This window comes from Geotrypetes seraphini, chromosome 5 (genome assembly GCF_902459505.1).
Source record: "Geotrypetes seraphini chromosome 5, aGeoSer1.1, whole genome shotgun sequence".
Classification (NCBI taxonomy): domain Eukaryota; kingdom Metazoa; phylum Chordata; class Amphibia; order Gymnophiona; family Dermophiidae; genus Geotrypetes; species Geotrypetes seraphini.
In genome coordinates, this window is record NC_047088.1 from 160,467,188 (window position 1) to 160,493,066 (window position 25,879).

Here is a 25,879-nt window from a genome sequence, read left to right on the forward strand (position 1 = left end):
ACTGACTCTGCCATAGCTTCCACTGTTGTTCCCTTCAGCAGCTCACTTCCCTTCCCCATCCAGGGTTTGGCATCTGTCCTCTCTACCCCCACCTGTCTATTTGAAGGTAGTCCTCTAACTATACCCCTCTATCCCTTTTTCCTTCAGAAAATTGTCCAATCCCTTCTTGAACCCTAATACGGTACTCTGTCTATCACGCCCTCTGGAAGCGCATTCCATGTGTCCACCACCAGTTGGGTGAAGAAAAACTTCCTAGCATTGGTTTTGAATCTGTCCCCTTTCAACTTTTCCGAATGCCCTCTCGTTCTTGTAGTTTTCAAAAGTTTGAAGAATCTGTCCCTCTCTACTTTCTCTATGCCCTTCATGATCTTGTAAGTCTCTATCATGTCCCCTCTAATTCTCCTCTTCTCCAGGGAAAAGAGCCCCAATTTCTCCAGTCTCTCAGTGTATGAAAGGTTTTCCATATCTTTTATCAAACGCGTCGCTCTCCTCTAAACCCTCTCGAGTATCGCCATATCCTTCTTAAGGTACGGCAACCAATATTGGAAGCAGTACTCCAGATGCGGACGCACCATCGCCCGATACAACGGCAGGATAACTTCTTTCATTCTGGTTGTACATACTCTGTCCGTAGCTTGCTCCAAAGCTTTCCCTCTGGCCCATCCTGCCAGAAACGGATCTTCTCTGCCTTCTCTGCGTAGGCAGAATGGATCAGAGAGAAATTTTCAGATAAAGAAACAGACAGCATATGTGCAATGCAGCTGTCGCTGAGGATCATTACAAGACTTTAAGGTAAACATGTGGGAGGAGCAGATGTTGAATTACAGGTGGGAGGAACAATACCACATCGCTCCAAGGACAGATGTTTGGTTAAACAGGACATGCTGCAACGTGGTTTATATACACACTTTGGTTGGCAGATTTATGCAGGGCATACCAAGTTGCTGAAAGTTGGTTTTTAAGCCTCTGAAGGTTTTTGTACTGACGCTCATATTCTCCACTAAAAAGTAGGTTGAATCAATATAACATGCAGGTAATATCATTAGGAAGTGCCAGGAATGGAATAGTTACTCATTTCAACTAGAAAGGCCTAGAAAACCCTTTCTGCCTTTACAGTCAAAGCTGTGCATCATAAGAAACCCCAATTAGTCTTTTTCACAGGGCCTCAAGCAAAATTTGCCCTAGAGGATAAGGGGATTGAGGGGTACAGATAGGAGTTGAGGTAGATTATAGGAATAGTCAGGGACCATTGCACAGGTGATGGGCCTGGAGGGCCGCCGCAGGAGCAGACCGTTGGGCGGGATGGACCTCTGGTCTGACCCAGCGGAGGCAAATTCTTATGTTCTTATGCTTTCAATTATACAATCAAGTATAAACTTGTACAGAAAGGAAATTAAGCGTGAAAATCTTTACATACCAAATTAAAATTTAAAAAAGGGAAAAAAGTACATGCTTAAATTCAACTCAAGTCCTCTAACAAATCTAGGATCCAAGATTTAACATAACGGGATATAATTGATAAAAATGAAAGAAGAAGAGACACAACTAAACTGTCTGAACTCAAGAATGCCCTATTATAATTCTACTTTATTTCAGGGCTTAAGGCTTGGATTTTTCTTTCTCCTTTTCCAGTCACGATAGCGATAGGAAAGTCGTCAGTTGCGAGGGTTAAATAAACAAACATATTTTAGAGAAGATTAATATATAACACATTTACAAGGGTGGCATAAATAAAAGTTGCACCCATAGCTAAGACTCCAGGTTTTAAGAGTAAAAATTATGTCCAACGTCTCTGGGTATCTCTGGCTAAATCTGGGTACATCTGAATTTTTAAACCTAAAAATTTCTTCTGCTTGTTTTTAAATAAATTTTTCATAAGCAAATTCTTATCTGGGGCCAAAGCCACCATCAATAATAAGGTTGCAGGTGTTACCAACTCTCTATCAGATATTTCAAGCAGTGTGGTTACATTCAAATCATCAGCAATTTCTTGCTGTTGATTCTGCAATTTAGTAGGTAAGTAATAAACCTGTTTTAGAAGAGGTAAAACCTCCTCAGTGATATCCTAAACCCCCAACATATATCTCTTTACCATTTCCCTAGGAGTGACCATCGTGCTCCTAGGAAAATTAACCAATCTTATATTATTAGATCAAGAAAAATTCTCTAAAGATTCTAATTTTCTTCTAAGATTTATATAGTCCTTAATCAAAATTTCTTGAACCTTTTTAGACAAAGTTATTTCCTGATTAATAGTACCCAGGGAGGTTTTTGAGTTAACCATTTCAGATTGTAAGTTCTTAATTTCTGCTGCCTGAGTTTTCATATTGTCCTCCAAACGTTGAAAATGAGGATTTATTAGAGTTGGCAAATTTACAACAAGATCCCAAATAGAGTCAAGGGTTACCTCTCGAGGTCTCGGGAGTTGAGAAAGGGAAATTTGTAAATTGAAATCCTCTTCAACTGCTAGATCCCCATGCTGCTCGGTATCCTGGATTCATCCGTCCCCAGATGTTACCACCCCCTCAGGTTCCACACCTGAACTCTCCTGCGATTGTAGGGAGTCCAGCTCCACACTCCCTTGTCTGTTCTTTCTGGCCTCCAGAATGGATTTCGCTCCAACATCCATGTGCTCATCCATTCACGGGGAGCTGGTGCCCTGAGGGCGTGGGGGCAGAGCCCTGGTGTCGGGACTGAGAGTGGTTTCGAGTCCCAAGGAGACCACCTCCGTCTTGCTAACCCTGGGCGTCTCCAGCTAGAAAGTCTCCGACAATGGAAGGGCAGCTTGCATTCGCCACAGTAGCTCTTCAATGTTGCCAGAGCCAGCCGGTCCAGAGCTCCGCGAGGCCCCAGCCTAGCTCTTCCCCCTCTGCTTCGGCATCTCAAATTGAAAGGTAATTTTCTAAGTGGAATCTCTGATAAGAGCAGCTCTCTGGTGCGTGTAGCTCAGGCAGGTCAGTCCGCAGCCATCTTGGATCTATCATTTTTACTTTTAAGTTAGCTGTGTCATATTTCCCTTAATGTGTGACAAGAAACTCTCAGGGTTTAAGTAATGTCCCACTTAGAACATAAAAATATCTATAACTGGTTGTCAGCACTGAATGTGTATGCCGGCTAGTTCTTAAATATGTTGTTAATTGTTTACTTGGTTGTAAAATGTCTCCTAGGGCCATCAAGCTTACACTTCAATTTCAGGGCATATTCCAGACCATTTTAAGGCCATCAAACAGTCATCAGGGTTTAAAAAGGTTTAGATAATATCCTAAAAGAAAAGTCCATAAGCCATTATTAAAATTAACTTTGGAAAATTCACTACTTGTTTCTAGGATAAGCAGCATAAAATCTGCTTTACTCTTTTGGGATCTTGCTAGGTACTTGTGACTTGGATTGGCCACGACTGGAAGCAGATTTATGCAGGGCATGCCAAGTTGCTGAAAGTTTCTGAGTTTGATGGACCTTTGGTCTTTCCCAGTATACAAATGCTTATGTTCTTATGATCTCACCACTAAACAGTTCTTTTGAATTTTACAATGATGATAGTTATTCTAGCCTATATTTCAACCTTCTTATACTCATTAACGTTAAGGATACAGCCCAGGATTTTGAATGTTTTGTCTATTGCGAGGGTGTTGCCTGATTCATAGGCAGTGGAACGCTTTTTTGTTTGGAGGGGGCGCAAGCTCCACCCCAGACCCCCCCATAATAGTACTAATTGTAATCCCATTTTTTTCCATTTATTTTTCATATATATACACAATATAATCTTATTAACAATACATAATGGTTAACCACAAAATTAAACTACACAAAGCACACCGTATGCTTCTCAACATTCATTCCTACCAGAACACAGATAACCCCTATGCAAATATGGGGCCACAAACTAAAAGTACTAATATATATAAACGAAACCCTAAGATTCAAGACTCTGCATGCAGTACAACCCCAGAGAAATAGAAATAAATGCATTTCTTTCTTAACAGTGCAAAATATAGACAGAAGATGTAATTTCTCAAAACAGATACAATTCAATCACTAAATTGATAATAAAATCATTTACCCTACCTTTCTTGTCTGGTGATTTTGGTTTTCAAACCATGTTTCACAATCTCTGGCTGCACTTCCTTCTGTCTATATCCAGGGCCACCTTATCCATTTGCTGGTTTTCTCTCCTTCACTTTCTGCCATACATCCATCCTTAGCATTAACTTTTAACATTCAACTTTCTTCCATTTTTCTGCTTTCTTCTCAAAATCTATTTTTCCATGCCTTCCCTTCCCATCTATCCATGTGTATCATCTCCTCCCTCTTTCTTCTCCCCTACACCCATCTATCCATAAGAATAATTTCTTTTATCTCTTCTATGTCTTGCCCATTGCTGTGCACCATCTCCTCCCTCTGTTGCCCCTTTTTCTCCATCCCTATGCACCATTTTATCCCTCTCCCATGGTCAGACATCTCTGTCGTCCCCCTTCCCCCCTCATATGGTCTGGCATCTTTCTCCTCTCCTTCCTCTTCTGGAATCTCTCTCCTCTTCCATGCTATGTCATCTCTCTCTCTCCTTCCCTCCTTCTTCCTGAGATCTAGCATCTCTCTCCTCTCCTTTCTTCCATGTGGCATCTCTCTCTTCCCTCCTTCCTTTCCATTCTGTGGTCTGGCATCTCTCTCTCTCTCTCCTTCCCATTCCAGTTGTCTGACATCTCTCCCTTCTTTGGGTCATCTCTCCTCCCTCCCAGTGTAACATTTCTCCCTCCCTCCTCTCTACCACTAATGTCCAACAATTCTCCCTCTTTCTTCCTTTCCCCATATACATCATCTCTCTTTCCCTCTCACGCCACACACCTATGTCCAACAATTCTCCATTCCTTTTCCCTTCCCCACGGCAGCATTTCTTTCTCTTCCTTCTCACTACTCCACCTGTGCAGCATCTCTCTTTTCCTCCTTTCCTAACCCTCCCCCCTCACGCCCGCCCATGCATTTGTCCTTCCCAACCCTCTCCCAGTATGTGCAGTATCTGTCTTCCCAACCCCCTGAGCATCTGTCCTCCCTTCCTTCCCAACTCCCTACCCCCTGCATCCAGCCTCTCCCTGCCAACCTCTGCACCCAGCCCTCTTCCCTCCCCCTGTCAGGCTCTACACCCAGCCCTCTTCTCTTCCCCTCTGTCAGGCTTTGCACCCAGCCCCCTTCCCTCACTCCCCCCCCAACAGGCTCTTCACCCAGCCCCTTTCCTTCCTTCCTTCCTTACCTCCCCTGTCAGACTCTGCACCCAGCCCCCATCCCTCCCATCCACCCAGGTCTATGAAAATAATTTCCTGTGGCAGAAGCTCTGATTGGCTGCCTCCTATATCCTTATGCGTCCCCTCTGTGTATCTGTCCCTTTCCTTCCTCCAGTTTCAGCATCTGCCTTCAAAGTATCCTGACCCAGCTATTATATTCATCAGTTTCTCCTCTGTACCTGCATTTTTCTCTTTGTCCCTATCCCTTCCTGTGATCAGCATTGCTTCCCTGTGTCCCTATTCCCCCCACCTCCATCCAGTGTTTGCCCACTATGTCCCTAACCCTTCTCCTGTCATACCTAGCATCTTTTCACTGTCTCCCTGTACCTCCCCTTTCTCTTCCCTTCTTCCCACCCCCATCCTGGAGCCATGATATCTCACTCTCTCATCCCATTCACCCCACAATATCATAAGTCTCCAAGGTGCCCCACCCAGCTCCATCCCTACCTCCTCCCGGTCAACGGTGTCTGGTTTCTTCTGCCGCTGAGCTGCAACCAGTAGGAGCGTGCGTTGGTGTTCCTGCTCAGCGCTCAGCAGCTTCTTTGACTGTTTCTCGTGAATCGCGAGAATTTGCGGGAGCCAGTCAAAGAAGCTGCTGAGCTCCAAGCAGGAATGCCAAAGTGCGCTCCTGCTGGTTGCAGCTCAGCGACAGAAGAAACCATCCGCCACCGACTGGTTAGCAGTGGACAGGTGCACAGGAAGCTCGCTCCTCTGGACCACCAGGGATCAAATTTTTGGGGAGGCCACGACCCTTGTGGCCTCCCCGTTCCGGTGTCTATGGTCTGATTGGAGAGTGATACTAGTTGGTGTAGACTGTTGGGTGGTGTGAAAGTAGAGAATCTTTGTTTTGGATGTATTTAATTTTAGTTTGTGTCTAGTTGCCCAAGTTTGAATTCTTTCTATGTTTTTTGATACTTTTTGGCTAGTGTTCGTTTGGTTGTTGGTTATGAGGAGAAGAATGTCATCCGCATGACATGTTCTCATCCTTGAATTTGAGGTCGCCAAGCGAGCTTATGAACAGGTTAAATAGAATAGGAGAGAGTGGGGAGCCTAGTGGAACTCCACTGAAGGCTATCCAGCTGTTGGGGAAGACTCCACTGACCGCATGGATCGCTACTGAGCAATCCCAACGCATCTGCAGACCATCTCTTTGCTTGTCGATGGTCTGCGCATGCTCTCTCTGTGCAATGAAGACACTTGCAGGGGGGGGGTTAAACCCACAGGCTCACACTGCAGAGAAGGTGGCAGAGATCCAGAGCTCGGGGCAGAAAGCAGGGCTGGAAGATCGGGGCAGGTCTCGGGGCAAAGAGCAGGACTGGAAGATCGGGGCAGAGTGCAGGGCGACAATGGAGCAGGAGAGTCGGCAGAGACGTGTGCAACTGGTCCCCAGCGGTCGCTTCTTCTGTTGATCGGCTAGCCCAGTCAGTGTCCCAGATTTGTTTAATGAATCGCATCCCTGCCTACTTTGCATACTTTTTCCCCTCATTTGCATGCACGGATCAGAAGCGGATCAGAGAAGAGGTTAGTGAATCGGGTCAGAGGGAAATCTGGTCACAAAGGGGCGCAGACCGATCGGTACATGATTGGCTTGCTTAGTGAATCTAGCCCAAAGTTTTGTGCATAACTTCCAAGGAGTGCCAGTTAGCATTAGTTTTAAGGTGTTAATTGACAATTATCAGTTTGTTTTAAATCTACTACTTAGTAGCTTCATCACATGCCCCCCTAGTCCTAGTAATTTTGGAAAGAGTAAACATGTAATTCATATCTACCGTTTCCATTCCACTCAGCATTTTATAGAGCTTTATCATATCACTCCTGAGCCATCTCTTCTCTGGGCTGAAGATCTCTTGCTGCTTTAGCCTTTTTTCATAGGGAAGTCATTCCATTGTGTTTCACTAAATCCTTAAGTGAACAGAAGCTGACAGTGCATGGCACAAAGTTACATTAAGTTTTTCTATAAATTTTAATGAATTATTACTTTTTGCAGGGGTTTTTTAACAGATTAAAAAAAAAGAAAATTGTGAATGTGGCAAATATTTTCACTGGTTTGTTTTAAGTCTTCTATTTAGTAGCTTCATCGTATGTCCCCTAGGTCCTAGTAATTTTGGAAAGAGTAAACAAGTGATTTGATCAATCAGTCTTTCAATCAGTACTCTGTGGCAACCATTTTGGCAGAAGTAATAACTTCCAAATTTTTCTTGTAGCTACCTAAGAGGCTATCTATCTTGCTTTTGGAAATGTATCCCACTTGAAGAGCTCTTCTAGCTTAGAGAACACCAATTCAGATGGAAACTACTGGGGATCATTCTTGATAAAAATCGTACATTCTATGAGAAAACCAGCATGGTTGTTCAGAAGTGCTTAAGAACATAAGATTTGCCGCTGCTAAGTCAGACCAGTGGTCCATCGTGCCCAGCTGTCCGCTCACGCGGCGGCCCTTAGGTCAAAGACTAGTGCCCTATTTGAGTCTAGCCTTACTTGCGTATGTTCTGTTCCAGTAGGAACTTATCCAACCTTGTCTTGAATTCCTAAAGGGTGGTTCTACAAATTAAAGCTAATACAGTCAATAACCTTGCTCCTTGACCCCCCACCCCGCCCCCCTCTCTCTTAACATCCATAAGAACATAAGAACATAAGCAGTGCCTCTGCTTGGTCAGACAAGAGGTCCATCGTGCCCAGCAGTCCGCTCTCGCGGCGGCCCAACAGGTCCAGTACCTGTGCAGTAATCCTCTATCTATACCCCTCTATCCCCTTTTCCAGTAGGTAATTGTCTAATCCTTTCTTAAACCCCATTACTGTACTCTGCCCTATCACGTCCTCTGGAAGCGCATTCCAGGTGTCCACCACACGTTGGGTAAAGAAGAACTTCCTAGCATTCGTTTTGAATCTGTCCCCTTCTATCTTTTCCGAGTGCCCTCTTGTTCTTTTATTTTTTGAAAGTTTGAAGAATCTGTCTCCCTCTACTTTCTCTATGCCCTTTATGATCTTGTAAGTTTCTATCAAATCCCCTCTAAGTCTCCTCTTCTCCAGAGAAAAGAGACCCAATTTCTCCAATCTCTCAGCGTATGAAAGGTTTTCCATACCTTTTATCAGACGTGTCGCTCTCCTCTGGACCCTCTCGAGTAACGCCATATCCTTCTTAAGATATGGTGACCAAAATTGGACGCAGTACTCCAGATGCGGGCGCACCATCGCCCGATACAACGGCAGAATAACTTCTTTCGTTCTGGTCACAATACCTTTCTTGATTATACCAAGCATTCTATTCGCCTTGACTACTGTAATTCTTTATACCAAGGCTTAACACAGAAAGAAATATGTCAGCTTCAAATTTTGCAGAACACAGAAGTAAAATTCATCTACAAAGCAAAAAAATTTGATCATGCTACCCCCTTATTCTGCAATGCTCATTGGTTGCCTATTGCACATCGTATAACCTACAAAATACTTCTTGCATTCATATTATTATACTTCTTCTAGAACACTGCGATCCAACAATCAGAAACTACTAGTAATACCTTGATAGATGGGACCCTCTGTGCCTTTCCTGGATGGGTAGAATGGAGGTGATACGTATGATGGTCCTGCCCAGATTTCTCTATCTATTTCAAGTTCTTCCTGTTGAAGTCCCTAAAGCCTATTTTATTCGCTGGCATAGGTCACTTTTACAATTTATCTGGAGGGGTAGGCGTCCCCGGGTTGCGAGATATGCAATGTTCAAATTTAAGGAGGAGGGAGGCATGGGGATACCCAATTTGGAATTATACTACCGGGTGGCACAGCTTAGGGCGGTTGTAGATTGGCATGCGATTCCGGCCAAATTGTGGGTTCAGGTGGAACAGGGTCTCATGGGGGGCCCTAGGGGCATAACGACTCTGTCTTATTTACCGTGGGTGGGCTTAAGGGAGAAGGAAATTGTTAATCTTTCTAATCCTTTTATAAGATGGACGCTACGGGTCTGGATGGGGGCTAGTAGGAAACTGGTGGATAGGGTGCGGGGACTACATTTTTTGCCTATTAGGTATGCGAAGGACTTCACTCCGGGTAGGGAGGGGGGAGTCTTTTGCAGGTGGGAGCGAGGCGGGCTGAGGCGTTTTGGCCAGCTGTTGGAAGGGGAGAGCATTCGTGGGTTTCCTGAGGTGCAAGCTTCTTTCCACCTGGAGCAGCGTGATTTATTCCCCTATCTTCAGGTGAAGGATTATATTATGCGATTCAAAGTGGGGGACCTCCACGCTTATAAGCGCTCGAGGTTTGAGTTCCTGTTGGGGGACCCAGTGCGTCGGGGCTGCATTTCGCATCTATACCGCATATTGCATGCCGACCCTGGTCAGCAGACATCTTATATGCGGGCTTGGGAGGAGGATTTGGGGCTCACCTATAAGACAGAGGAATGGGAACAAATAGCACTGCGAATACACCACGTGGCGGTGGCTCCACAACTGGTAGAAAATGCTCTTAAGCTCCTTGTGAGATGGTATGTTACTCCTGTGATGCTTGCAAAGATGGGTACCTCATGTACAGGGGAATGCTGGAGAGGGTGTGGTCTGAGGGGTACGTTCTTCCATATGTGGTGGGAGTGCCCTCACATCTTGGAGTACTGGACTCAGGTGTTCCATTATGTGGGGCGCCTCTTGCAATGTACTTTGCCATATAGAGCGGAAACAGCTCTGTTGGGGGTACTCCCAGGGGAAGTGGAGGAAACGCAGGACAAGATGGCACGTCTGGCTTTTACAGCGGCTAGGCTAATACTAGCCTCTCTTTGGAAGAGCCCCACGCTACCCACGGTGGAGATGATGAGAGTGAAACTGGGTTGGGTATGTGAGAAATTTCGCCTTTCCGCTCTACTTACCCGCCAGAGGCGACAGTTCGAGGATCTGTGGGGTAGGTTCCTGGAGGTGGAGGGAAGTTCTGAGATTCCTGCAAGGGAGGCTTAGATTGCTTACTCCCGTATGGGGACCTCCTTTGTTTCCTGGGCTTCTGTCCCGCTCCTTCTCCTTTATGGAGCGTATTGAGTAGTGGGGGGGGATCTTGCTGCTTCTTGGGGAGGGGTCAATTAGCTGGTTCTTTGGGGGGGGGGCTGGAGGGGGGGGATGGGGGGTTTGGTTGTGGGGGGGAGGGGTGTTTCATATTGTACACACTGTATACCTGCTTATTGTTTTTCTTTTATGGTTATGCCATACTGCGGTACTTGTTGTAACAGTGGATACAGTGCTTAAATAAAGAATTACAAAAAAAAAAAAAAAAAGAAACTACTAGTAATCCCATCCATCTGTAAAATATTCTATGACACTACCTGTAAGGCAATCTTTTCAGTTATGACTCCCTCACTTTGGAATGCTCTGCCCCTTGACATTAGACTAGAATCCTCTTTGGAGAAATTCAAATCCAAAATCAAAACATTCTTATTCAAATATGCCTTTAGCATTTGAGATTGGACTTTCCAGCCGAGGTTGACAAACGCTTCTCAAGAAGCGATTCCTACCCTATTGTGTTTTCCCATCCCCATTCTTACCCCGGTCTTCTTTTTATTTTTATCATAATGATATAATTTTATTTCCCTTTTCCTCCTCTCCTTCTGGTTCAGTGTTAGTCTCAATTAGTTCGTATACTCCCATTTCATTTTTTATCTTGAGCTGTTTTTTATTTTTTTAAGTTTTATATGCTATTAAACTTATTGTTTTGTGATAGATATTTTGTGATAGATGGTATATCAAGTAACTAATAAACTTGAAACTTAATCTTTCTAGAGCAGGGGTAGGGAACTCCGGTCCTTGAGAGCCGTATTCCAGTCGGGTTTTCAGGATTTCCCCAATGAGTATGCATTGAAAGCAGTGCGTGCAAATAGATCTCATACATATTCATTGGGGAAATCCTGAAAACCTGACTGGAATACGGCTCTCGAGGACCGGAGTTCTCTACCCCTGTTCTAGAGCAATGGTTCTCAACCCAGACCTCAATGTACACTTAGCCAATTAGGTTTTCAGGATATTCACAATGAATATGCATGCACTACCTTCATTGTATGCATATCTCTCTCACGCATATTCATTTGGATGTCCTGACTAGCTGAGTGTGCCCTAAGGATTAATTTGAGAAGAATTGCGCTAGAGCAGTGGTCTCAAACTCGCGGCCTGCCAGGTACTATTTTGAGGCCCTCAGTATGTTACCATTGTTCTGGAATGTTGCCCGCCTCACTGCTGTAACCTCACGCGAGCGCTTTTCTGCGTCTGTATGCAGTTGTGAGGTGGAGTGGAGAGGACAATTATGTACAGACACAGGAAAGCGCTTGCGTGAGGTTACAGCAGTGAAGCGGGCAACGTTCCAGAACATAAGGTAACCATTGGAGGCAGTGCAGCTTGTGCATGTATACATAATCTCGTGAGCTATTGCAAAATTCGGCACCTCTCCTGGCGGTGACTGCTTGATGTAAGATGACAGTTGTGTCCAGTGCTGAAGGAGGTGAGAGCTGAAGGCGGTTGCAGACGCGACCACCAGATGCTTAGGCCCAGATTCTATATAGGACGCCCAGGATGTGCATCCTATACAGAATCAGGCCTACATCCACCCAAAATAAACCCAATTCTGTAACTGACGTCCATCTTACAGATTCCGGTTACAGAACCAGGTTACTGTAGACGTGGATGCTATACCTGTCGCGGCAAGGGATCTCCCTGCTGCGATAAGTATAGCTGCCACAAGTCCCCCCCCTAACAATCAAGGCAGGAGAGAGCCCAACCCTTCCTGCCCGAAGACGCCCTCACCCCCGACAAAGATCACGGCAGGAGGGAGCCCAACTCCTCCTGCCTGAGACCCCAAGACCCTCATCCCTCTGACGAAGATTGATGCAGGAGGGAGCCCAACTCCACCTGCCCGAAGACCCACCCCACGTGCAGCAGACCACCACTCCAAGCTAAACCCTCCCCACCCCCACCCCACCCCCCCACTAACCTTGAAAAGTTGGACGGATGGTGCTTAGGAATCTTGTAAATAATTAAAAATCAATTATTTGAACTATGTTTTCTTTGAACCTGCTCGATTACAAGTTTCTGGACTCTACGAAAATAGAACCAATCTACAGGATGTTGGAATAGTTAAAGATCTGTTAGAGTATATATCTTGCCTGATTAATTTTAGTTTTTCTGATTTTCTGCTCTTTTTGGATGCTCCTTTGATTTTCTAGATCTCATTGAGTTTGATTTTTACCAGGTATTTTATGATGTATGTTTTTTGTTGATGCCCACCTAGAATAAGGGATAGTGTAGGCTTTATATTTTTAAATAAGATAAATCTACTCTGTTTTTATTTGTGGGTTAATATAGAGATAACTATATTTGTTGTTTCTCCTTTCTTGCTTCTATTTCGTTGGCCTATGTAATACATAACATAACATTATACTTATAGACCGTGTTACCAAAAAGTTCTACGCGGTTTACAAAAGATTATAAACATTAAACATAATCGTATATTTGAATAAGTCAGCTAGTCAGGTATTTGGAGAAAAGATAGGTTTTTAGCTGTTTTCTAAAATGTCTGTAAAAAACAGCTGTGAGCAACTATGATCGAAATTCTTTTTCATGAGAAGCTGCCTGAGATGCTAAAGAGTGATTTAGGAATTTCTTGCTTTTACAACCTTTTACAGAAGGGAAATTGAACAGAGCATGAGTTTTTCTACTGCATTTGTATTCATCTGTGTGTGGTGGGAGGGGGGGTTTGTCTCCAATCTAAAAACTGAAAGTGCAATTTAAAAAAGTTACATATATGTGTGCCCAATTCCTGCTCCCAGCACAGCGTGCAGTTAAACATAGAAATTAACATGTGCTGTAATGCCTGCGCACTAACAGCATGTGCTAATTTGCACTTCAACTGTTTAGAGAATTTTAGTAGGAGGGGGACCTTAGGGTGCATATGCACATCTGGGAATACAAGTGTATCATCTCCTTGCTTAAACTGGGTACCTTGAAAATCCGTGTCCTTGTTGATTGACCATTTTTAACTAATGGTGTATTTTTTTCTCTTCACTTTAGGTGGAATGTGTTAGGTATCCAAGGATCTTTATTTAGTCATTTTGTGGAGCCAATTTATTTCTCTAGTATTATTCTGGGAAGCTTATATCATGGAGACCACCTTTCCAGGGCAGTATACCAGCGGATAGCAGATATAGAAGATCTTCCACCTCTCTATAATCTCAACAAACCATTACTGAGCGGTAAGCTTAGTACAAATTAATTGAATCTACTTGGAAGACTGTGTATTTTTTCTTTCAACCATATCAGTTAACTAATCTTTTCTAAAATAATTATTCCCCCGAATGAAAATCTGTGCTTTACTTTTTCCATTAATATATTTCATGGTAGCCTCTTGCCTGAGAAAATGCATCTAGTTTTTTACTACTACTATTTAAAATTTCTATAGCACTGAAAGGTGTAAACAGTGCTATACATTTGACATATAACAGACAGTCCCTGCTCTGAAGAGCTTACAATCTAGTTTGGACAGACAGACAGGATATATAGAGGTAGGGGAGTTCTTTGCTGAGATAATGATAAAAAGGACATAGGTAATTTTACAGTGAGTGGGAATTAGGAGTTGAAATCAGCCTTGAAAAAGTAGTCTTTTAGCTTGGATTTGAATACTACAAGAGATGGAGCCTGATGTAATGACTCAGGCAGTCTTTTTCATGCATATGGCACAGCAAGTAGAAGGGACAGAGCCTGGAGTTGACAGGGAGGAGAAGGATATGGTTAGGAGGAACTTGCCGGATGAACGGAGTTCACAGGGGGGAGCATGAAGGAGATATGTGAGGAGAGATATAAGGGGCTGTAGAGCGAGTACACTTGTAGGACAGTAAGAGGAGTTTGGAATTGTATTTGGAAATTGATAGGGAGCCAGTGAAATTGACTTGAGGAGAGGAGTAATGTGAGTATGGTGGTTCTTGTGGAATGTAAGTCATGCAGCAGAATTTTGCACGGATTGAAAGGGAGAGAGAGATGATTGAGCAGATGACCTGAGAAAAGCACATTGTAGTAATCTAAGCAAGAGGTGGTGAGCATGGGTTTTGGTAGTGTGCTCGGAAAGGAGAGGTCAAATTTTGGTAATATAGAGGAAGAAGTGACAGGCTTTTGCAGCTTGTTGGATCTGAGATGGTGAAGGAGAGAGAGCGAGGGGAGTCAAAGATGACCTTGAGATTGCAAACTAACAAGACAGGGAGGAGGAAAGTGTTGTCAACAGACATAGAGAACGGGGGGAGGTGGGTTTAAGTGAAAAAATAAGGAGCTCATTCTTAGCCATAATCAGTTTTAGAAGGCAATCAGACATCCAAGCAGCAATATCAGACAGGCAGGCTGAGGTTTGGGTCTGGATTCCTATAGAGATATCTAGTGTAGAGAAGTAGATCTGGGAGTCATCAGCATAGAGGTGATGCTGAAAACCATGGAAGGAGAATAGTGTACCAAGGGAGCGGGTATATATGGAGAAAAGGAGAGGTCCCAAGACAGAGCTCTGAGGTACACCAATTGGCAGTGGGATAGCAGTGGAGGATGATCCCTATGGCATACACTGAAAGTGCAATTGGAGGGAAATACAGGACCTGTCTTCTCATTTATGAGAACCACTGGTTGGATTATCACTATTTATTTATTCCAATAAAGTTCCTGAACTTTGTACATCACTCTGCAGTTCTCCTTTTTGCTCCGGTTGATTGACTTTTACTGCAGATCTGTTGGACTTCTTTTGTTTTTGTTATTCGATCTGTTACACCTTCACCTTTTATTTAGCAAAAATGCCGTGTAGAAAGAGGACTTGGAATGGATCCACTAGTGCCATGTGTACAGCAATTTATATACTGCAAAATGTAGCATTGTGGTATTTGAGTATTAATTGTACTTCAGTGCCTCAAAATTGCTTGGACTCCAAGAGAACCACCGCATCTTTATACCTTGAAAGCCTTTAGAAACTCATGAATTCCTTTGCACTTGAGGAGCTGAGCCATTGTGCTCCTTCAGCAATTCCTGTCAGTGTTTGTACCTCAGGAATGACCCAACTGGAAAGGTCCATAGGAAAGGGAAAAAAGGAAGGAAGAGTTGAGACAGAAGTGATGCTATGCTCGGCTGAAGCCACTTCTATTTTTTTATTGCTGGTAACTTGGAGGTTATATAATTTTGCTTGATTCTTCACATTGGCATAAATTATTTGTAAAATTTTGTGGATGCGAAATCACATAATTGCCAGGGATGTACTTTTAGGTCAATTATAGGAGTTTAAATCATCCCTTCTATCAGGGTGTATAAAAATGAACTTGAATGACTTAATGGTCATATTCACCAACTAGGCTCTGAGACGATGCAACAGTGAAAGTTATTAAAACCTGAAATGCTTTTCTCATTTTCATTTGGTTGACTTCAGGTATTAGCAACGCAGAAGCCCGACAGCCAGGGAAAGCTCCAAACTTCAGTGTAAATTGGGCCGTTGGAGACACTGGCCTTGAAATTATTAATGCTACAACAGGCAAGGATGAAATGGGACGTGCATCCCGCCTATGTAAGCATGCTCTCTATAGTCGCTGGATGCGTCTTCATGCTAAGGTATGTTACAAAAGAGATTTATATAATGTAACTTTACACTTGAGCTCTAAATTTAGTTACAAGCTGTAGCTTTCTATTAGAAATATCCAGTGGTTGATATATATATATATGCTTTTTTAAAACTCTTAATAGTAAGATAACATAACCCAGAAATTTGTGCTTTTTCTTATAAAGCCCTCTAGCTATGATGCCTGACAAGTTTCCAAGTTTATTTAAAATTTCTTATACCACTCATCAGACTTCTGAGCAGTGTACAATAATAAAATTTATCAACATGATACATACATAAAAATCAATGTTAAAACTTAACGACAGGGGGGGAGTTAGTATAAAAGACATTGAATAGTTGATTTCTTTCTGGTGATGATCAGTAAAGCATTCTATATAAGTATTTGGCATTTAGGGACTGATTCTATACACAAATGGGCACCTGCCGCGTGTCAGTCACCAACGGACGCTGCTTATAGAATTGGGTATATCGGCACTTAGCCAGGATCCTAGGTGCTAGAAATATAGGCCAGGGTATTACAGGCTTATATTTCCAGCACCTAGGGTCCTTCATGAATTCTGGCCAGCATCGCCTAGTGATGCAGAAGTTGGGCACCGCCCCTAACCATGCCCACTGCCGACCTTTGGCATCGGTAGGCACCATAGACCAAGGTTGTGTAACAGGAATGGTTTATTATTTTTTTACGAGTTTTTAATTGGGTTTTAGTGGCGTGACCAATTATTGTGCCATGTAAAACCAATTAAGTTAGATGGAGGTAGGGCAGCTACTGGCCTAAGGCCCAGTATCGTTGCAGAGGAGCCAAAGCAGGAGGTGTTTTCAGTACCTCCTGCTCTCAATGTCAAAGGTATGGGGGAGGGGGTCTCCAGAAGCAGGAGTGAGTGAGCATCCCTCCTGCCATTTTTTCAGGGGGAGGGGGAAGGGGGAAGTATTTGCGGGCAGGAGGGAGTGGGCATCCTTCCTGCTGTTTTTTTGGGGAGTGGGCAGGCGCCTTTGGGGGAGAAGGGAGTGGGCATCCCTCCTGTCTTTTGGGGGGTCTGGGCAGACGCCTTCAGGGCAGGAAGGATTGGGCATCCTTCCTGCCTTTTTCTTCGGTGTGGAGGGGGAGGTCCTTCATGGCAGGAGGGAGTGGGCATCCTTCCTGCCATTTGTTTTAGATTTGGGTGGGTCGCCACAATTGTCTGGGGAGGGGGGTGAGATTGTCGGGGGTCATTGGGGAGGACCTGCAGCGGCGGTGGGAGATTATTTTCTTTATGGGACAGATATTTTTTGTGTGTAATACACACAAAATATCTGTGCCATTGAAAAAAATGAAAAAACAAAACAAAACCAGGCAGACCTGTTGGTAACAATTGGGTTTTAGGATTGGCAAAACCCAATAGTAAATAGCCAAGCATAGTAAGTGAATCAATCGCTTGGCTATTTTGCATAGAGTTTTACTAATTTGCATGGCCGGATCAGAAAATGGGCGATTGAGGGGAAAAACACACGGCGGGCTGTTTAGTGAATCGGGTCGGTTAGCATCGATCGTTAGTGAATCTAGCCATAAGCGGCTGATGCTCAAAACTTAACGCCAGTGTTAAATAGTAATTTGCCCCTGGTTTGCACACACTTTATTGTGCGCACAGTGCTCAAAGGCTCAAGCGCAGTGTTAACGTGTGCACTCAACATTGCTGCAAATTTATTGAAATGCATTTAAATTAGGGTTGCATTTGAATTTAAATTTTAATTACATGATTAAAGGTATGTTATATTTTTATTTTTATACCTTTAATCACATGATTAATTTTGATTACAAATTTTAATCAAAATGCAGCCCTAAAAATTAAAGAATAAAAGTAATGAAAAGATAAGAAACGCAACATACAAACTCAAAAATTATGTATTAAAAAAAATCTAACACAGCATGCAGAATAGCCATAACATCCTTACAGTTTTCACAGCCTACCTCAGAAAAGTAAGCCTAATTTAAATGGGTGCTAATGAGGTCAGTTAGTATTCCGTCCCAATGCACAGAAGGACATGATGGCCTATAATTCCAAAAATGTACTGCCAGCTTGGAGATTTCTTGTCAGTTTATCACATTCCATCATGGTTTTTGTTTTCTTTTGCAAGAGAATGGAAGTGGCAGCAATTCAGAGATGCTGCTGGTGGCCTGCTTGGAGCCTCTCTTCTGATGCGAACTGCCCCTCTGACATAGATTCTGGTTTACAAATCATACTTATAAAGAGCTAATATTAAATCAAAGATTTTTTTAAAATAAAAAATCTTAAGGTTTCAGCAAAATAGACTATAAGAGTTAATTCTTCTGATCTCAGCTGAAAGAGCTTTCCCTCAATCCAACTCTCTAGTCACCTTGTCAAAGAAATTAATCAGATTTGTCTGACAAGACCTGCCTGTAGTGAAACCATGTTGTTTTGGGTCTCGTAATCTATTATATTTCAAAAACTGTACTATCACTGTTTTAAGTGTTTCCATTAATTTACTACTACTACTACTATTAGCCGACACAGTAAAACAGGGAGAAAATACATTTTTTAGATATATTAGTGAAAGGAAGAAGTGCAGAAGTGGCATTATGAGACTCAAAGGTGAAGGAGAAATATGTAGAAGCTGATAAATATAAGGGTGAATTGCTTAACAAATATATCTGTTCTGTGTTCACAGCTGAAACGCTGGGAATGGGACCACAGAAGACAAACTCAAATAGGGATGGAGGTGTAGTAAATCTTGATAAATTTTCAGAGGACTTTGTGAGAAGCTAGCTAAACTAAAGGTGGACAAACCGATGGTGCCGGATGGTGTACATCCAAGGGTACTAAAGGAATTTAGGAAAGTTCTGGCAGCTCTGCTGGCTGACCTTTTCAGTGCTTCTCTAGAGTTGGGAGTGGTACCGGAGGACTGAAGAAGGGCAGATATGGTCCCTCTCCACAAAAGTGGAAGTAAGGAAGAAGAAGGGAACTACAGGTCGGTAAGTCTGACTTCTATGGTAAGTAAACTAATGGAAACGATTTTAAAACAGAGAATAGTGACATTTCTGGAATCTAGTGGATTACAGAATTCGAGACAACATAGATTCACTAGAGGCAGGTCTTGTCAGACTAATCTGATCAATTTCTTTGACTGGGTGACCAGAGAATTGGATAGAGGGAGTGCACTAGATGTGATGTATTTAGATATTAGCAAAGTCTTTGACAGTGTTCAACATAGGCATCTAATAAATAAACTAAATGCCTTAGGTATGGGCCCCAAAGTGATGGACTGGGTCAGGAACTGGTTGAGTGGAAGGCAACAGAGGGTATAGTTTAGTTCTTGGGCCTGCCTTTTTTTTTTTTACATTTTTTTAAACGATATTGTTGAAGGGCTGACTGGTAAGATTTGCCTCTTTGCAGATGATGCCACAATAGAGTAGATACCCCTGATGGTGGGAATAACATGAGGAAGGACCTAGTGAAATTTGAAGAATGGTCTGATATTTGACAGCTAAGATTTAAGGTCATGCATTTGGGTTATTAAACCTGAAGGAAGAGTACAGTTTAGGAGGTGAAGAACTTTTATGCATAAAAGAGGAGGGTGACTTGGTTGTGATAGTATATGATCTTAAGGTGGCTAAACAAGTTGAAAAGGCATTGATAAAACTAGAAGGGTGCATGGGGAGAGATATGGCCAATAGAAAACAGGAGGTATTGATGTCCCTGTATAAGACTCTGGTGAGACCTTGTTTAGAATATTGTATACAATTTGGAGACCACACCTTCAAAAGATATAAACAGGATGGAGTCGGTCTAGAGGAAGGCTACCAAAATGATGTGGTCTTCATCATAAGGAGTATGGGAACAGACATGGGGAAGCCACTGCTTGCCCTGGATCAGTAGCATGGAATATTGCTACTCCTTGGGTTTTAGCCAGGTACAAGTGACCTGGATTAGCCACCCGTGAGAACGGGCTACTGGGCTTGATGGACCATTGGTCTGACCCAGGAAGGCTATTCTTATGTTCTTATGTCAATATGTATACTTTGAAGGAAAGGTATAATAGGGGAGGCATTTAAATACCTGCAAGGCATAAATGTGCATGAGGCGAGTCTCTTTCATTTGAAAGGAAGCTCTTGAATGAGAGGGCTTAGGATGACGTTAAGAAGTGATAGATTCAGGAGTAATCTAAGAAAGGGTGGTAGATGCTGGGAATAGTCTCCCAGTAGAGGTGGTGGAGACTTAGACTGTGTCTGAATTCAAGAAAGTGTGGAACAAGTACGTGGGATCTCTTAGAGAGAAGAAGAGATAGTGGATTCTGCAGATGGGCATACTGGATGGGTCATTTGACTTTTATCTGCCATCATGTTTCTCTGTTTATGTATTACTACTACTATTATTTATAGCACGCTACCAGACGTATGCAGTGCTGTACAGAGTCACAAAGGAGACAGTCCCTTTTCGAATGAATCTGCAATCTAATCAGTAAAGAAAGACAAACAGGATGCCAGGGTAGGGGTTACAGTTAGCGGGGGATAGTTAAACTGCTGGCTAGGGTGGTGAGCAGAGGGCAGTGGGGAGTAGGGTTATAAGTTAAAGGCTATCTCACAAAGGTGGGTTTTCAGCCTACTTTTAAAAAAGGGAAGGGGTATGACACACGTGCTCAGGTAGTTTAGTCCAGACATACAGGGCAGCAAGATGAAGGAAGTCTGAAATTGGCATTGGAAGAGAAAGGTACAGATAAAAGCAACTTATATGAGGAATGGAGTTTGAGGAGGCATGTGAGAAGAGGCAAGCATGAAGAGATTCTGAGGGGCTGCAAAATGAACACATTTGTAGGCTAGTATTAGGAGTTTGAAGGGTAAGGGCATATAGGGAGCCAGTGAAGTGATCTGAGTAGAGGGGTAACGTGAGTGTAGCGAGGTTGGCAGAAGATAAGTCGTGCAGCAGAGTTTTGTACAGATTGCAGGGGGAGAGGTGGTTCAGTGGGAGACCTTGTTAGAAGTAAATTGCAGTAGTCTAAACATGAGGTTTTACATTAGTGAATTTTGCAAAAGATGTAGAGATAGAAGTGACAAGCATTGGGGCGTGGCCTGCATAGCGACGTGAACGGACGTATGGAGTGATCGCTCCTCCACACCCGCACCGAATCCTAGTTATTAGTGCGTTCCAGCCATACTTTACAAAGACTCTTTACCTTCCCAGCACTGGTCACCTCCGCTCATGTCGCCGCCAAAAAATTCTAAAAGCGATTCGACCCCGACACAGCCGCTGAGCGGCAAGCGGCCCAAAACTGATTCGCCGGAAAAAATGGCGCCCAGCCACGAGGAGTCGTAACTCGACATCGTGATTCGGGAAATGCGCTCCTTTAAAATTAGTGATGGAAGAACAAGTCGAGGCAACTAAATTGGTGCATGAAGAACTTGAATCAATTAATTCACAATTCGTTGATGCTAGACATCGCCTGGATGCCTTAGAGGAACAAACTGAGGCACTAAAAACTAAATCTCTCCTCGTGGACAAGCATGAGAAACTAATCACCACCCTCCAAAGGGATATTGAAGATTTAGCCAACCGCAGCCGCCGAAATAACTTACGAATCATCGGGATTCCTGAATTGTCTGAGGGATCAGACATGATTGCCTTCCTCACCTCTCTCCTCCCGAAAATACTGGGCCTCACCTTCACAACCCCACTTGAAATAGAGCGAGCCCACAGGGTCTCATCTCATCTTACTGCTCATCAATCTACTGCCAGGCCAATTGTTGCGAAAGTATTGCGGTTTCCTCATGTGCTGCAAATCATGAATGCTGCCAAATCACATCAACAGCTTCTTTACCAAGGAAAAAGGCTTTACATAGTTCCTGACCTTGCCAAGTCCATCGCATCTAAACGGAAAATATTCCTCTCTCACCGTCAAGACCTTAAAGACATTGGTGCCAAATATGGTCTTATGTATCCTGCGCGCATGAAAGTCACATACAACAACCGCACCACCTCATACACTGACCCGGAGGACCTCAAAGAATTTATCCTTTCTGTAAAAAATGCTATGACCTGATTATCTGATGTTATTTCTCTTTCTCTTTCTGGTTGGAACCTCAGTGTTTAAGTTCTTGAAATGGTGTGGAGCTGCTTTTTATGTCACTCCTACCGTCTTTCATTCTCTTTTGAAGGTGTACCCATAAACTGTTTGGTTTTAGCACATGTAGCATGTGTTTGTTTCACTTTTCTGTGCTATGTGCTTCTTCTCCTTCCCTTTCTTCCCCATCTTTCCTATCCTCTCTCTCTATTCTGAAGACTAGATATTTTCGGAACAGTATTGTTTGGTATTGCTTCTATTTGCATATTTTTGATTGTATGTTCTTTTATACTAATTATGGCTGATCTGCACATAATGTCATTCAATGTTAATGGGCTAAATCACCCCATCAAAAGAAAAAGAAAAAAATCTCTAACTATATCACTTCCAAACATCCTGATGTGGTCTTCCTCCAGGAAACCCATCTTCCCTCTGCAGCCACACTTAAATTCTCTATCAACGGCTATTCCTCTTCTATCTCGTCCCCTGCCACTCACAGAAAAAAAAATGGTGTTACCATACTTTTTCACAAAAACCTTCCCATAACTATTCTGGCACAGAGGACTGATTCGGAGGGAAGATGGTGTTTGGCACATGTTGTGTTGCACTCATTGGAATATGTGTTCTTAAACATATATGCCCCTGTTTTGGACCACCCAGAATTCTTTCGAGAATTGCAGACTGCTCTCATTGAATTTAATTCTTATCCCTTGATTATAGGAGGAGACTTTAATCAAATACAAGATTACTGTTTAGACAGATATTCCACTTGTAAGCCCTCACAATCTAAATCCTATCAAGAATTGACCAACCTTAAAACAAATTTTTCCCTGCAAGACCCCTGGAGATTGTTACATCCGAAAGGCAAGGAGTTTTCTCACTTTTCTCCACCTCATCAGACCTACACCAGAATTGACTACTTCCTAATCTCTTCCCAACTGGTTCATGTCCTCTCTTCTGCGCTCATACACCCGATAACTCTTACTGACCATGCAGCTATATCCCTACACCTCACCTTGCTATCCAACAATTCCAGATCCCCGGCTTGGAGATTAAACAACCACTTGCTACTAGATTCTGATATTGTTGACAAAATAAATTCCTTCACCTCAGAATTTTTTGCCCTTAATTCCAAAGACCCTGAAATTTGTCCCTCCATTATTTGGGAAGCATACAAGGCCTCCCTCAGAGGTGAATTCATTAAACTCTCCGCATGGAAAAACAAGATCTTATTGCAGAAAGAAAAGGATTTAGAATCCCTTATTAAACGACTTGAATCACAACATATGTCGGGACTCTCCTACGATCCTGTCATTTATCAACAATTATTAAAACTGAAATATGAATATAACTGTCTCTCTTCCTCCAGAGCTAGGAAGGATTTATTTGTGCTGGCTTCAGGACATTATATAGGAGATAACACTATGGGTAAGCCCCTTGCCAAATATCTTAACACTAAAAAAATTAAAACTAATATCTCCTCTATACATGTAGCGCCAGACCATACAGTTACTTCTACAGATGCAATTTTAAAACAATTTGAATCGTTCTATACTAACCTTTACTCATCTGAACTTCCCTCACAAACACTCAATTTCCACGCCTTTCTAGATACCATTGAACATCCTAAATTGGACGAAATAACCAAACTCAGTTTAGACTCTCCTATCACGTCTTCCGAGATACTCACCGCAATATCCCTACTGGCCAAAAACAAAGCTCCAGGCCTTGACGGATTTACAAACGAATTCTTCAAAACATTTGGGCTCTCCCTAGCTCCCTACATGTTAAATTACTACAACTTTATTCATCTTACACTGGAAAAACAATACAACTTTGCTGAGGCTACAATAATAGTTTTTCCAAAGCCTGACAGAGATCCCACACTGCTTAAAAACTACAGACCTATATCCCTGCTAAATTTAGATTATAAAATCATGGCCAAAATTCTCGCTGTTCGTCTAAATACAGTTATTGCTTCTTTGATTCACAAAGATCAGGTCGGATTTATAAGAGGTCGCTACATTGGAGATAACCTGCGCCTTTTTCATCATATCAATGCTCATGTCAAACATCTCCCTGAACCGGTGATTGGATTGGCCATTGACGCGGAAAAAGCATTCGACCGCGTGGAGTGGCCTTTTCTTCTCCACGTTCTTCAATGGTTCAATTTTGGTGAATATTTCACTGACTGGATTAAAACGTTATATTACCAACCTGCCTCCAGAATCTTGATAAATAATAATCTTTCTACAAAATTCCATCTACAAAGAGGCACTCGACAGGGGTGCCCCCTTTCACCCTTATTATTTAACTTAGCTCTAGAATCACTATTAATAGCCATTCGTCAAAACTCCTGTATTGACGGAATCTCCACCTCAAGTAGACAAATTAAACTTGCCGCATATGCAGATGATATTCTTCTATTCATCCGTAATCCGATCTATTCCCTTCCGACACTCATTAATATTGTTAATGAATACTCCTTGCTTTCCCTCTAGAATTAATAAATCCCTTTTTCAATGGATTAATCGCATGCTCTCCTCTTTCATCTGGAACAACAAAAAACCACGTATAGCCTACTCCAAATTAAATGCTTCCAAAGAAAATGGCGGCATGAACCTTCCTGACTTTCAATTATATTCCATGGCCTCTTCAGCAAAATATGGTTCCTGTTGGATTAGACCTCAACCTCTCAATGATCTCCCTCCATGGCTAGAAATGGAAACATTTATTTGCCAACCATATCCTCTGTTAGCCCTCTGTACTATGAATATCCCTCGTCGCTTAAAATGCTATTCATTATTGAGTGTGACACAGCATGCTATACGATGTTTGGATGACTTAGCGGAACTCTCCTCTCTTGACTGCCATAATATGTCTCTTTGGAACAACCCTAAACTTACACATAACGGCAAACCTTTTTGCTGGAAACACTGGCAAAATGCTGGCTTCTGGATGGTTGGTCAACTTTATCACAATAACTTAATCATTCCTTTTTCCACTCTTCGCTCTCTCAGCCCTCTATTCAAACCTATCCACTCTCAATGGATCTTACTTACCTCAGCTGTTATTTCTCTCAATCTACACTCTGTTTCCTCTCCTTCTCCTCATACTTTATGCCAGTGGAGTGACAAAGCTCTTTCCTGCGGAGGAGCTATATTTCTGTTTTATAGAATTCTTCGGGATCACCGTTACATACTCTCCTCTTCAGACTTGCAACAGTGGACCTCCATGCTCACTATTCCGATTTCATCAGTTGATTGGACGACTCTATGGACCAAAACCAACCACCCACTCCTCTCATCCAGAGTCTCCCAATCCTTATATTTCCTCATGTGGCAAGCTATTTGGACACCTCATCGTATGTGGAAGGCGAAACTGAGACCGGACCCTAACTGCTGCACTGTATGTCTGCTGAAGGAACTTTGGATCATATGTTATATCATTGCACCGCACTCCAATCTTTCTGGGCTCGTGTATGGAAAACTATAAAAACTATTACCTTGTGCTCACATGATCTTCACTTTGATATGATTATTCTGCGTTCACAACACCCACACTTTGCCTATTCGATCTGCCCTCCTAAGCTGATCGATACGATGTTTGCCACGGCCCTCATGCACATTCTCAAAAACTGGAAATCAGCCTCTCTTCTGGACTACACTTTTTGGTGGAACTCACTTTGCTTATACCATCGATATGAACAATATGCATCTGAAAAACTAAATATAACTAGACTATCGAGACTCCCTTCCTCGTCCTCCACTTTGCATTCTCCTTGGCAATATCTAGACACCTTTATACATTCTCAATCTCTATCTCTTCTTTGACTGTTCCGAATTTCACTGACTCATATACTCCTCACCTACACTTTTCTTCCCCTCTATTTCTTTTCTCTCTTTTCCTTTCACCCTACCTTGCTACTGGATTACTTGTATACTTTTATTATGGCAGAGCTT

At 42.8% G+C, this 25,879-nt stretch overlaps 1 protein-coding gene across 11 annotated transcripts in view; it reads left to right on the top strand.

The window, feature by feature from the left end:
- The window catches only part of ADARB1 (adenosine deaminase RNA specific B1), a 489,575-nt gene that overhangs the window by 457,629 nt on the left and 6,067 nt on the right, over positions 1 to 25,879 (top strand). For all 11 annotated transcript variants that reach the window (XM_033944607.1, XM_033944606.1, XM_033944609.1 and 8 more), the window contains 2 exons: positions 13,301 to 13,482; positions 15,678 to 15,856. In XM_033944607.1, coding sequence (XP_033800498.1) covers positions 13,301 to 13,482; positions 15,678 to 15,856 — 361 coding nt within the window. The remainder of the gene's footprint in view (positions 1 to 13,300; positions 13,483 to 15,677; positions 15,857 to 25,879) is intronic.